The 15,109-nt window shown below is 41.3% G+C and overlaps 1 protein-coding gene across 15 annotated transcripts in view; it reads left to right on the top strand.

The window, feature by feature from the left end:
- Nucleotides 1-15,109, top strand: part of ROBO2 (roundabout guidance receptor 2) — a 503,588-nt gene that overhangs the window by 392,376 nt on the left and 96,103 nt on the right. For all 15 annotated transcript variants that reach the window (XM_088442746.1, XM_088442748.1, XM_088442744.1 and 12 more), the window contains 2 exons: nt 768-934; nt 7,249-7,370. In XM_088442746.1, coding sequence (XP_088298872.1) covers nt 768-934; nt 7,249-7,370 — 289 coding nt within the window. The remainder of the gene's footprint in view (nt 1-767; nt 935-7,248; nt 7,371-15,109) is intronic.

The following is a 15,109-nucleotide window of genomic DNA, read 5'->3' as shown; positions in this document are numbered from 1 at the left end:
TAACCCTAACCTACCCCCGGGGTACCTAACCCTAACCCCCCTTACCGCCCCCTAAACCTAACCCTACCGGGGGGGTGCCTAGCCCCAACCTCTCCCTGGGGGTGTCTAACCCTAACCCTCCCCCCTAGAGGTGCCTACCCCTAAACTCCCCCCAAACCTAACCCTAACCCTGCTAGACTCCCTAATCTTAACCATCCCCCCTGCGGCTAACGCTACGGGCACCCCGGACTTACCTTCCTTCAGGATGACGTCCTCGCCGTTCCGGCATCGGGATTATGATAGGCATCGGTATTTCGACGCCTATCATAAATCCCTAGCCGGCATTCCGATGTCGGGATTGTGACCGGCCGCCGGTCACATGACTACATCCCGTTAAGGTGTGCTAAAACTGTGACAAGGCATGCTGCAATGTGTAGTTCTACAGCAACCGGAATACCACAGGCTGCCTACTCCTAGTGTATAATAAAACACTTTCCATATACAATGCATATTTTAATAAAACATTAATTAAAAATTGGCAATTATTTCTATATTTATTTAGCAAATATTAATATGACCAGTCCATAGAGGCCAGGACGGACCTGAAATCTATAGCTCTCATATATAAAAATCAAGTTCCTGGTCCCTAGTTGCCAGCCCTCCCCCGATTACTGATCTCCACAGACTGTCTTAGTACACAACATATACATCATGCAGTCTCACATCGCTTGTGTAGAATTTCCTCTGAATAATGAAAAGTTTTAACACAATATTTCTATTTTCTGCAGCCAATCTGTCAGCAATAGTTGGCAGACGGTAGCAAATCATGTGAAGACCACGCTGTTTACCGTGAAAGGGCTTCGACCAAACACAATATATCTTTTCATGGTGAGAGCTATCAATGCTGAAGGCCTCAGTGATCCAAGCCCAGTGTCAGATCCAGTGCGAACACAAGGTAATGTGACTTAGTGCACGGAAATAGAGAATCAGCTGAATCACATTATCTCCTATCTCATGTGCAGCTACACAGAGATAACACTGTTACTGTACATAACATAACATTTTAGTTATTTCCAAAAGAGGGAGCGTGATGTATGCAAAACATTATGACATGCAGAGATAGATAGATAGATAGATAGATAGATAGATAGATAGATATGAGATAGATAGCTATACAATAGATAGATATATATGAGATAGATAGATAGATAGATAGATAGATAGATAGATAGATAGATAGATAGATAGATAGATAGATAGATAGATAGATATGAGATAGATACTGTGGATAGATAGATAGATACTGTGGATAGATAGATAGATAGATAGATAGATAGATATGAGACAGATAGCTATACAATAGATAGATATGAGATAGATAGATAGATAGATAGATAGATAGATATGAGATACATAGATACAGTAGATAGATAGATAGATAGATAGATAGATAGATAGATAGATAGATAGATATTGGATAGATAGATAGATAGATAGATATTAGATAGATAGATAGATAGATATGGGATAGATAGATATATAGATAAATAGATAGATATGAGATAGATAGATAAGGGAGAGATAGATAGATATGAGAGATAGATTGATAGATATGAGATAGATAGATAGATAGATAGATAGAGATATTAGATAGACGGATATGAGATAGATATTAGATAGACGGATAAGAGATAGATATTAGATAGATAGATAGATAGATAGATAGATAGATAGATAGATAGATAGATAGATATGAGATAGATAGATATGAGATAGATAGATAGATAGATAGATAGATAGATATGAGATAGATGGATAGATAGATAGATAGATAGATAGATAGATAGATAGATAGATAGATAGATAGATAGATAGATATGGGATGGATAGATAGATAGATAATGAGATAGATATCTTAGACCCTGAATATATGCGTAGTCTCCATGGGGACAATTGAATGATCACTCGCTTTCAAACTATTAAGTAAAAAGAACTTCATTTGCTGGAACGAGAAGCTCGGAAGCTAATGATACTAGAGGGAATATACAGTAAGGAGGAGAGCATTGGCAAATCAGTGGACAATGGATGCACCCATTAAATCTTTCACCGTGACCATTGATTGAATGTATTTCATGCGGGTATGAGATATAGATTGAACAGTTTTCAAATCCCATTTTCTTTTTTCATCATTGCCTTTAAGATACAATTTGTGTCCAGCTGGATTAAGGTTACTTTGGTTACAGGCAGAAGTTGATGTTGAGTTTTTTGTTAAAATTAAATGCAAAACACACACTAGCCAATATACAGCACATGGCACTCTAACTGTGAGACACTATCTTACTGCACTGTCAGAGGAAGATACTGTACAGTAATTGTGTTTCCTTGTGGCATCTTTGTCTCTTTACTTGTTGTATAACTACAAGACTCAGCATGTCCTGCTAGCCACCAGCCCTTCCTATACAGATTTTCAAATGTTTTGACTCTATTTACATTTGCTGTGCTGCCAGGTACATTCTATTCTTCTCTGTTATCAACAGTTTCAGGCTGACCGAGAAGCCTGTTCTTAAACTCATTTAAAGACAGTATATTTGGAATAATATAGCCCCCCCCATGCAATCTCAACATTGGCCGGTATTAATTGTAACAAAATTAACTGACGATATTAATTCTTTGCTCCCCCTTCAGAGCAGTTCTCTGGGTGGCTTCCAGTCACACACTGTCCTAGTGACAGCCCTGGTTAAAGCCTGAAGTTACGCCCTAATGGGACCACTAGTTGTCTAATATAGACTTTTTTCCGCCCACAGATTCAGATCTGTTCGCCTTACTGGCCACTTCTTTGTAAAACCTAAACTCATTTTATAGAGAAATACATATACTTTAATAATCAGTTATTAGCAAGAGAATGAGAATTATCGTCATCATTTATTTATAGGTCACCCCATATTCCGTAGTGCTGTACAAGCATTATCTTATAGCATAAGTGCTCAGGCCACATTCTGCATCCTGTCAAGTGTTTGCCTTGAAACAAAACTTCAAGATATTTCGTTCGGAGCACATGTCTATCGTCCGTGTTTACGTCTCGCACAGCTGTCCCATTATCCCTGAAAACATGGCCTGTTCTCGCTGTACCTCATTTCTTAAGAAATAAATATTTGGCAGTCCAAATCTCTGCTTCCCCTGACCCTGAGAGTAATGTCCTGAGAGCATAAGCATAATGGACTCTATAGTTATGGACTGTTTACATCAGCCTACCAAACTGGGCCTTTATTACATGACTGTATATAATTATTGTATATTTGTGATTGAATATTTTTTTTATGGAGCAGAGAGGTAAAATGATATTTAGCTGACAAGTGTCTGACTCATTTATACTATTCTCCATATTAGTTTATTAATGCATTTATTCAAGTTACAGTTGTCTGCTAATACAGACAAGAATCAGGTAATGAGTCAACCTTTTTTTTTGCTAATTACATGATGTGAACTTATGAGAGACCCTTCACTGGTACAAGTGTCTGCTAGAGGGACTGCAGGTGTGTTCAATGTTAGCGTAAGAATATAATGAAGATATGCACAAATTAGCAATGGTAGCACACACAGAATATCTTAAATAAGCCGGAATTATCAATTTGGGGACTTTTGTTAAGACACCAACAATGTTTGGTTAACCCTGCAAAATGTTTAGGACTTTGATAGAAGCAGAGGCTTATTTTGCTTTTACCCTATGTGTACAACTATGGGCCGTATTCAATTAGAGGCGAAAAGTCGGACAAGTTTAGCCTGTCCGACTTTCCGACTCCTTCGCCTGTTTCAGAGGCAAAAACTTTTCGCGCGCGTCCACGCTTTTCGTTCTGTTCAATTCCTAAACACGCGAAAACGGAGAGCGGCGAACGCGCAACAGATGGAAAGTACTGTCAGAAGTGGGGAAATCAGTCTGTATTCCGAAAAAAGATGCAGTAACATAGGGAATCAATGTAGATATGTACTAATAGCCCTAATAAAAGTGTTTGGGGTACTTAATCGCTTCTTATTAGTGTCTTTGTAAAAGTGATGAAGAATGGCATAAAGCTGTATTTTTGGGTGAAAAAAAGTAGTCCAGTCAAATTTGGGATACTTGAAAATGGGTGCTAGCATATTTTTATGTCTTAACAAGGAAAAAAGTCCGTGGCCGCACAGGTACAACAATGCAAAAATATTTCCAATATAACAAATTGTGACTAAAAAACTAGTAGTATAGTATAGATAATTACGGTGTATTAAACTAGAAATCCCTATGTATCTGTATTCAAAAGGGAAACAGTATTAGCCTACTAGTAGTGCACCCCAGAGTCCGATATAGTTAACTTGAAAAAGTATCCAAGAGAGGAAAAGGATCACAAAGGACTCCTGGTAGGGGGCACGCTTAAATAGTCACAGTATAGTTAAATAATATACGTAATAAGAGAATAATAGGTCTGCAGTAGCTACTGTGTATGGGTGTTCAGGTACTCCCAAAAGAAAAATATATAAAACTTAACTTTTAATTAGGATGAAAATAAAAATGTATACACTAACAATATTAATAATCACGCACATAAACAAATATACACTTCACATAGATTGCCGATGATATTATGTATGCATGTGTCATCGTTCTGGTATAAATCAGTAACAATTACGAAATCTCATCTGGTCACAGAATCTATAGAGTTGGTTATGAATGATAAATGTTACAAAAGAAAAACATAGGTTACCAAAGCGAAATTATAAGCATTAGTATTTTAAACATTATCATAGTTAATACTGTTTTATAAGAAGATTCATACATAAATAAACATTCTGAAGCTGCCGCTGTTAATTAATCAGAGCTGATCATTTCCTTCTATCAGGGTATATTTGCAAAAAAGGGATTATATATATGTTTAATTTCCCTTCATTCATCCCTGTATGCACATATTGTGCAGGCACCTGACGTAAATGATCCGAAAAAAATCGATGCAAAAAAATTGATTGATGCAAAAAAATCAATGCAAAAAAATGGTGGCCTCACAAATCAAAATATAGAGGCGTGTTCTCCGATCAATATCAAAGATCTCCACATCTGTATATACATATTTTTATGCCTCTAAAGTGAGCTTTCAAAAAACTTCAAAAACACACCAGTGGCAAGCACCTGCAATCCTAAAATCACCTGACCCATCCTTGCAGACCACCAAGAAGTCTACTTCGCTAGTTTTTATACTTGTCCCCCCATTTTTTACCCCAAAAATGAAAATACTTTTTTGAGGTGTTCTTAGGTTTTTTTTTATTTAATTTTCCAGATTTGTAATTTGGGGGGCTGTCCCAAGGGTTCTGGGTCGTTTCCCCACATTTGCACCCCAAAATAAAGATTTTGCACATCTTTTCACCTGCTATTCATTGGAGAAACTTTTTCGCCTATTACATTGCATTGAGTTTCCAGTTAGGTGAATTCCGCCAGGAATTGAATTTGGAGATAAGTTCCGAACAGGCGAAAAGCGGCCGAAGGGGAAACTTTTTTGCCGATTACGGCTTTTCGCCTCTAATTGAATATGGCCCTATATTACATAAAATAGACATATAGGCAGATTGGATGGACCAAATGGTCTTTTTCTGCCATCATCAATGTTCTATGTTTCTATGCACTCAAGAAGCTGATCCCACCCACATATCACATGGAATATTCCATGATCACAGTCGTCTAGAGAAAATTACGCCTACAGTATACAGTATGTATGCTCACATTAGCTCATGCACTCAACATATTGCTTTGCCTGGTCACCCAGTGTGATGGTTTGTACTGTTAGTTCTACAGTACAGAATATTGAGATTTTGGGAGAAATGTATCAAGCTTTCTAAAGAGTGGAGAGGGTGGCAAGTGGAGAGGTTGCCCATAACAACCAATCAGCTTTGAGGTAGCAATTATCAAGTACTGTACATTCTATAAAATGTTAGGTACAGTAGAAGCTGATTGGTTGCTATCGGCAATTTCTCCACATTTAAAAAAAAAAATACGATACATCTCCCCTTTCAACTTGTAACAAGCATAAAGGTCATTAGCGTGTGATGGGGGCCTGCACATGTCTTTACGGAGATTGGTGTAGTTTATATTGAATTGTTCTAGGATCTGTCTCTTTAAGTGAATCTAAAGGCATGAGAATTACAATACATCCTTCATATATGAGGCAATAAGGAGTTTATATATCATTGGTATCTAGTGGGCAGCAGGAACTATCAATTAGTGTATATATCAGGGATATATACATTTTTACCACCGCTATCTAACATGCCTGGTCTGCTCTGCGAGCTCGCTCGCAATAACCTCCTCCACTGTGATATATAGCTTCCTTTTGCCACCGGCCTTACGCTGCAGACAAAGGGGGTAAGTAGTTAATCACTTCCTTGCTTACGTTGTGCACATGCGGCTAACATCGGCACATAAGCATGACTGATCAAGTCTCTCTGGTGGGGCTGGACCCAATGTAGAAGGTTAAACCACATACACACGGGACGATGTGCTGTTTGAACGTTATCGGTGAAAGATTTCCCTTCAACTTTCTGTAGTGCAGGACAAACGATATTGGGCGTACACACTGATAGATATCTTTCAGTGAAGTCATCCTGCCACATCTCTGAACAGGCAATTCTTGACGATATTGTCCAAATTGGCCTGCATGTACGGACGACCAAAGATATCATGATCGTCCAGCGGGAGCGCGCATCGTTGGTCGTTCATTGCATACACACGGAATGATGTGAACGATATATCGTTGAATGATATCGTTATCGTTCATATAGTTCAAAGCTATCGTCTCATGTGTATGCCCCTTAAACTGACTTGACTTTAAAGTCACAAGCCCTTCACACATTTCACCTACAGTAAATGTTTACACAACACACGTACACAGCATATGCCAGTGGTAAGCAATCACTTCATATATACTGTCTGCCATGCAAGCTTGCCTCTCATGCCACCAGCGGCAGGAAACCAAGCAGATGACAGCTTTGACAGTGTGAAGACATTTTTCTTTCCTTCAAAGAGTATTTTAAACAGCTTAACCAGTTTTTCTTGCCTAGAAGGATTCAATACACCTGTAGCCTTTGTGTGTCTTTATTGATGGTTCGATTGGCTCAAATTGATCTGTATCCATGTTTTGTTTCCAATTAAAAAGTATGTTCATTCCGATAATTCCACTGTTGAATCAGCCAATGATGAGCTATTCAGTAATACGTTGCTCTATTTTATAACTGCTGTAATATTTTCTCTATCAGACATAAGTCCCACTGTGCAAGGAGTAGATCATCGCCAAGTGCAGAAGGAGCTGGGAGATGTGATTATTCGGCTGCATAATCCTCTGGTCCTTTCACCCACTGCTATACAAGTTTCCTGGACGGTAAGAGCAATGGAGGACATTTATAATCTTGCCTTCTGACAACACAGAATAACTAAACTACTTTAAAGTCAACAAAACATGCAAAAATTGTATACTATTAGGTTTAGCTTTATTATAAGCAAAAAGAAAGCAGAATTAAGAACAAGAACAAAAAAAATATTATCTTTAGGTGACTGTAAAAATCTTGCTCCTGTCATTTCATAGCCCATTACTAGTTCCAAGAGCACCTACTGTAGATACCACTGTTACACACCCTGTTGGAGAAATGTTGATTTTATACAATATTGTTTTTTCTTCTTCAGGGTCCGTAGGGCTCCATAGGGAGATCTTGGGGTGTAGGTGGTGGTTGAGGACTGGGCACCACTCAGTTAAAGCTTTCAGCTCCCAGGATGCATCGGTCTATCCCCCTATACCCCCTTTTCCCCGCAGTGAGAAATAAACACATCTTCAATAATTGATAGCAGCTATTGGAAGTATATGAGTAGACCGTGTGCGAGGGGTGTTTGGCTTAGTAAGCCACACCTCACATTCAGCATTATTATTCCACTGATATAAAGTGTTACCTTGACTTCGTGGATATGTTGTTGAATGAAACTTTTATGAAATTGCAGCCAATCACGACACCGTGGCTCAATTAGAAACACTTTGAGGGGTTATCTACTTTTTCATAACTCTTTTTGATAGCTTCTAAAACCATATTCAAGTATTTACCTACTACTGTATACTTGTAGCACCTTCGTAGAGCCTTTTTGATGATGTCCGAGCTGTATTTCTCTTCGAGAAGATCTTGTTGTGACTTCTGCTGTTATCGAATATGTCCATGACAGCTGCTGCACCATTGATGGTCTCTACTAGCATGACAACAGTGTCATATACCACTTAACAGTGCCACTCACTAGTGATCTTGCCCACTGGGCCAACCTGACCACTTCATACTGACTCTCACTAGTGATGCTCCCCACTCTGCCAACCAGGTCACAGTTCTTCTCACTAGTGATATTACCTACTGGGTCGACCTGACCACGTCATAGTGCCTCTCACTAGTGATGCTCCCCACTGAGCCAACTTGAACAGGTTACAGTTCTTCTCACTAATGATGTGGTTTACTGTGCCGACCTGACCACATCACAGTGCCTTTCACTAGTGATGCTCCCCATTCTGCTGTCCTGACCAAGTAACAATGCCATTTACTAGTTATGCTACCCACTGAGCCGACCTGACCACATCACAGTGCTTCTCACTGACGATGCTCCCCATTCTGCTGCCCTAACCAGGTCACAATTCCACTTACTAGTTATGCTACCTACTGAGCCAACCTGACCCATCATAGTGCCTCTCACTAGTGATGCTCCCCACTCTGCCGCCCTGACCAGGCCACAATGCAACTCACTAGTTATGCAACCCACTGAGTCGACCTGACCAATGCCTCTCATTAACAATGTTGTCCACTGTGCCAACCTGACCAGCTCACAGTGTCTCTAACTAGTGATGTTGCCTTGTGTGCCGACCTGATCACATCACAGTGACTCTCCCTATGATGGTACCTATCACTGTGCTGACCTAAACATTACGTTTCATGTATGAATCTAAATGGAGTCCCAAGTTCATAAAATAAGCATGTTATACTGATGTTATAATGATTAATACATTTCTGTTACAGCAAAAAATAAATATTGGGGCAATGATTTGGGGCTTTTATTAAATAAACATAGATTTCATTTGAAGATGGATAACTTCTATAATTTCTTTATGTAATATTGCGTTATCAAGCAAAATGTCAGAGTTCTGCAAATACAGTCTGTTTAACTCACAGCAGAGAGAATGTGCTAACATTTATCCAGTATCCTGTCACTGCTTTTCTTGATTTTGTCACATTAAAAAACAGTAGTAAAGAAGTGCAGAAATGTAACACATTCAGCAGCATAAAGAACTAAAAATAACACGAGCTGTGCTAGTTATTAGCAGTGTACCAGGGATTAATATACAGCATATATATCATACACATGGGCACACACATAAACACATCTAGCTGTCTCTTGGCACTGTTCTTGTCAGTAAGTAAAATCACAGCTAAGTCACGTTATAGATTAAAGTAGTAAAACATCTGTAAATGTTCTGTATGCATACATTCTATGATTTTTTTTTTAAATCAAAGCACCTGAATCATTGTAGTATGGAATTAAGGGCTTGATTCAGAGCCGAACGCTCTGACCAGAGCGCTCGCTCTGAATCAGGGCCCTCCTCCATGAAAATGGAGCGTCCTCCTGGACGCTCGCATAGCTGAGTGTGACCACCCACAGCTTATGCGAGCATCCATGATGATGGTCGCGATGGTCAAGACCATCGCGACCATCAGGCTTGCGACGGAGACCCTGCGGTAGGGTCTCGCTGCCGCAAGCCCTGGAGTGATTTTGGCTCTATCAGAGCCAAAATCACTCCCACTGACATCACTACTGATGTCAGTGGGGCCAGCTTCAGACGGTAGGCATTCCCATGGGAACGCCTCCGTCTGGCAGTCACACCCCGGCACGCCCACCAAAGGGGGCGTGCTGTCAATCAACATCGACAGCACGCCCCCTTTGGTGCGAGACCCGGAGCGACCGAGAGCCCGTTACTATCCGGGTCTCGCGCATGCGCACGACGGAGCTCCCTTGCAGTGGGGCAACATCGACCCGCTTGCGAGCGTCCTGCGCTCGCGAGCGGGTCTGAATGACCCCCTAAGTGCTGTACTATGAAAATGGTAGCACAACATACTAATCAGTAACAAGTAATCGATAGCAGCTTAATGGACTGCGGAAAGTGTGCAGCTCGCTGGTATTTTTGGCGCTGAGAGTGTCAGTGGGGCTGATACTGTGACCACTTTAGTGTCTTATGCCGAAGTTGCCTATGCGACTTTATGCTAATGGTAGTAAAACCCTCTCCCTGATACTCAAGTGTCCGTGTGACTATGCAAGGACTGAGACATCTACAATTCTGATTGGTGCAATGTGTCTTTAGACGCTACCATGGGTCGAACCAGTGGTAGCGTACACCAGACCCTATGCTAGGTGCAGAATCACCAGCGTAATATGGCCTCCAATGCGAGCGATCAAGCGTCTGTACCCAGTTATGCGACACGCCCACGACGCTCCCATAACGCTCCCATAACACGCCCATAAATACAGTGCAACTCCGTGTGTCTGAATAGCCCTCTGTCTAGGAACGCTTACACTTTTTAAATACATTTCTGCGACCTTGCACCTCAATTGTTACTGTGTGACTTTTTAGCTACTTAGACGCTTGCACAGTTGAAAAACATCAGCCATTTGCGTGAATATCTCCATTGCGATCGGAATCAGGCACTATGTGATAGGTGCACCTGGTACACACTGCGCTATGTTTAGCTTAGTGTGTACTTTCTTCTATGGGACTTGGAGGTCGGGCATCTAAATTTTAAAGCAGCTCATAAGATGCGGCCTGCTGATCCGACCGTCGCAGGAGCCTTTATCGGCTAAAGCTGCTGCATACACACCTATGCAATTATCGGGCCGTTCAGCCAATATCGGGTGATTGGTACGATATTTGCATAGGTGTGTACCCAGATCAGAGGTGTCACCGGGTCTGGTGACACCCAGTGCGCACTTAATATCCCCCCCACGCGGAAGAGCTGTGTGTGTCCTAAAAGGGGGCGTGACCTAACATAAAAGGGACGTGGCCTCACAGGAAATCCTTATCGCATCAGTCCGGGGGCATGCCCAGCATTGCCGGAGATGCTGGGCTGACCCCAGAGAATAGTGCCTGCACTGTCGGTTCCTCCTCTGTGACAGGAGCCGAACGCTGCAGGAGAATGTCACACTGCAGCACCCGGCTCCTGTCACAGAGAAAGAGAAGGTATATTGGTGTCACCCCTCTGTTGATGACACCTAGGTGTGGCCCGCACCCACGTAGTGACGCCACTGACCCAGCTTAAGACACACCTGGACGGACGGTCTCCAATGCCTTGTCAGGACATAACCCTATATTATTGGTTGAGGAGAACGCACCCAACTTAAGCTGGGTACACACTAAGACGATGTCAGCACGATAGGTTGTTTCCGGCCGAATCGGAACAACATATTGGCCGCATCGCTCAGTGTGTACGGCCAATATGCGCGCGCCCTCAGTCGCATGTGGTGTCGTCGGGTCGACTGTGCTGCACGTCCGACCAGATGAGATCGAATGCGGCCCCCTTGCAGGTAATGAAGGCCTCTATTCACCACCACAATGGCTTTGAAATTAAACAAACAAGATGTGCTTTAACTGCAGAATTTCAGATTTAATTTGAGGCGAACGGTGTAGGAATTACAATGGTTTCTATATGTGCCTCCCACTTTTTAAAGGGCCAAAAGTAATGGGACTATCAACTCAAAAGCTATTTCATGGACAGGTGTGGGCTATTCCCTCGTTATTTCATTATCAATTAAGCAGGTAAAAGGTCTGGAGTTGATTCTAGGTGTGACATTTGCATTTGGAATCAGTTGCTGTCGACTCTCAATATGAGATCCAAAGAGCTGTTACTATCAGTGAAGCAAGCCATCATTAGGCTGAAAAATCAAAACAAACCCATCAGAGATATAGCAAAAACATTAGATGTGGCCAAATAAACTGTTTGGAACATTCTTAAAAAGAAAGAACGCACCGGAGAGCTCAGCAACACCAAAAGACCCGGAAGACCATGGAAAACAACTGTGGTGGATGACAAAAGAATTATTTCTCTGGTGAAGAAAAACCCCTTCACGACAGTTGGCCAAATCAAGAACACTCTCCAGGAGGTAGGTGTATAAAGTGTCAAAGTCAACAATGAAGAGAATACTTCACAAGAGTGAATATAGTGGGTTCACCACAAGATGCAAACCATTGGTGAGCCACAAAAACAGGAAGACCAGATTAGAGTTTGCCAAACAACATCTAAAAAAGCCATTACAGTTCTGGAACAACATCCTAAGGACAGATGAGACAAAGATCAACTTGTACCAGAGTGATGGGAAGAGAAGAGAAGGAAAGGAACGGCTCATGATCCAAAACATACCACCTCATCAGTGAAGCATGGTGGTGGTAGTGTCATGGTGTGGGCATGTATGGCTGCCAATGGAACTGGTTCCCTTGTATTTATTGATAATGTGACTGCTGACAAAAGCAGCAGAATGAATTCCGAAGTGTTTCGGGCAATATTATATGCTCATATTCAGTCAAATACTTCAGAACTCATTGGACGGCGCTTCACAGTGCAGATGGACAATGACCCGAAGCATACTGCAAAAGCAACCAAAGAGTTTTTTAAGGCTAAAAAGTGGAATGTTATGCAATGGCCAAGTCAATCCCTTGACCTGAATCCGATTGAGCATGCATTTCACTTGATGAGGACAAAACTGAAGGGAAAATGTCCCAAGAACAAGCAGGAACTGAAGACATTTGCAGTAGAGGCCTGGCAGAGCATCACCAGGGATGAAACCCAGCGTCTGGTGATGTCTATGCGTTCCAGACTTCAGGCTGTAATTGCCTGCAAAGGATTTGCAACAAAGTATTAAAGAGTGAAAGTTAGATTTAGGATTGTTTCGTTTGTCCTATTACTTTTGGCCCCTTAAAAAGTGGGAGGCACATATAGTAACCGTTGTAATTCCTACACCGTTCACCTGATTTGGATGTAATTACCCTCACATTAAATCTGAAAGTCTGCAGTTAAAGCACATCTTGTTTGTTTCATTTCAAAGCCATTGTGGTGGTGAATAGAGGCCAAAATATGAAAATTATGTCAATGTCCCAATATTTATGGACCTGACTGTAAAACGTAACAAAACAACTAAACTGGGAGGGAGTGAGGATTTCCAGCAGGCAGGAGAGAGTATAATGGCAGAACACAGTAATATGAACATAGAAAAAACATGCCCCAAAATATGTTAGGCTGCCAGCACACAACCTCATTACCACATTAACATGTAAAATGGAAACAAGTAACATCTTAAAGGGGCCGCACACAAACAACTTTTTGGTTTAATTTTTGCTCTGGCTTAAGGCCCCCATACATCTGCGACAGATCGTCGTGATGTAGCGATTAGATCGAAAACGCTGATTCGCCGGTCGGAAATGCCAACTGGCAGCCATCGATGTTCCAATATCCGTCGCAGGATCGGTGATATTCTAAATGTTAAGTTTCACCGATCTGCCAATCACGCTCGTTTTTTGATAGTGATCGGCATATCTGTGAAATCCACCATGTTGGATTTCAGCGATCCTGCGATGCAGGGTTACAGGATCGCTACATCACGACGATCCGCACAGATGTATGGGGGCCTTTTTTCAGCCCTTTGCAGCAAGTAAACGTTGAAGATTATATTGCCGGAATCATATACAGTACCTATTGTATTTCTCCGCTTTCATATCAAGCAGCCCCATCCTCTGTTATAGCCCACCAATGAATCCTGGAAGAGCTAAAAACAAAATGTCTGCTTTGCGAATGGCATTCCAGTTCTAATGCATCTTTCAGAAAACCCTAATGTACATAAACAATTAATTAATGGGAGACAATGATGGATATAAACAATTTTGTCTGATTTACAGTCCTTCTCAATGTGGGAAACAGCTGTTAAATGTTCTTTTTAAAAACACAGCTTGTTTGGTTCAGTATTAAGAGGATATTACTGTGAGTTACATCCATATCTCTGCGAGCATTTATTTAAAGTTAAGACAGAGAAGTTTAGAAAATAGCCTGTTAATGCTGCTGCGACATATGTTGCGGGAATCTTAAGAGTGACACATTTTTCGGAATTAGGTTTACACAGCTTGCAGACATTTACATGCGTGTCTGAAACAAATGTTGATGGTTATAATGATATTTTGCACATAGCATGTATTTAAAGCAGCAATTCCACATAGGTTTTTTTTCTTAAAGAGCAAGCTAAGTAATTAAGCCTGCTTTTGACCTTCAATATCCTTTGTTGCCCTCTGAAAATGTTTGTCTCCTTTTCAAAATCTCTCTGGAGGGATAAAAAGTATGTCTGCCAATATCAATATGTCATGTGAAAGAACAAGGGAGAGAGGCAGGGAGAGATTTTTATAGTACACAGAGCAGATAGAGCTCAGAAGGGCTCATCACTCACTACATCATGTGCCACGTGACTGTGGTTGTTGTAGTACCTCTATTATCCAGCTGCAATGTATGTGGTTTTACAATGGGAGGAGGTTTTTTTTATTGGTTGTGTCCCCTTATTCTGAAAATCCTCTTATTTTTAAGACACTATTCCACAAATTTCTATACACTTCAATCGTGTACATGGAACTAAACGCGGATATTTGCCTGCACAACGAGCAGTAGGCATCTATGCGACCGAACTGACCTTAACCGTATACTTAGATCTAAAATCGTTATTACTATCAGTAAACCAGGCATAACTACGCATACGCACCCATCTGCATAGCCTGCAATTACATTCCCTCATCACTAAACTTAGCATACATGCGAACACCCCCATTGCCCCCAGTTACGCCCATTTATTTGCAAGTGAAGACGTGACTGAGTTGTGTTATATATGACCTCAATGTGAGCTCTTACCAGTGACCCATATAGGGACCTTTTTCTGATACTAATATATCTTCCAGTACAACCAAGTATTCTACTGGTTCTTCCATCAGTGAACAGGCCTGGGTGCTGGGGGACCTGGTCACAGGAGTGGGCGTGGCTACACCCCCTCATCTAGTACTTATATAAGGTGTGGTCACAGCAT

This window comes from Taudactylus pleione, unplaced genomic scaffold (genome assembly GCF_031769625.1).
Source record: "Taudactylus pleione unplaced genomic scaffold, aTauple2 ptg000316l, whole genome shotgun sequence".
Classification (NCBI taxonomy): domain Eukaryota; kingdom Metazoa; phylum Chordata; class Amphibia; order Anura; family Myobatrachidae; genus Taudactylus; species Taudactylus pleione.
This window is presented reverse-complemented; position numbering and strand designations above follow the sequence as displayed.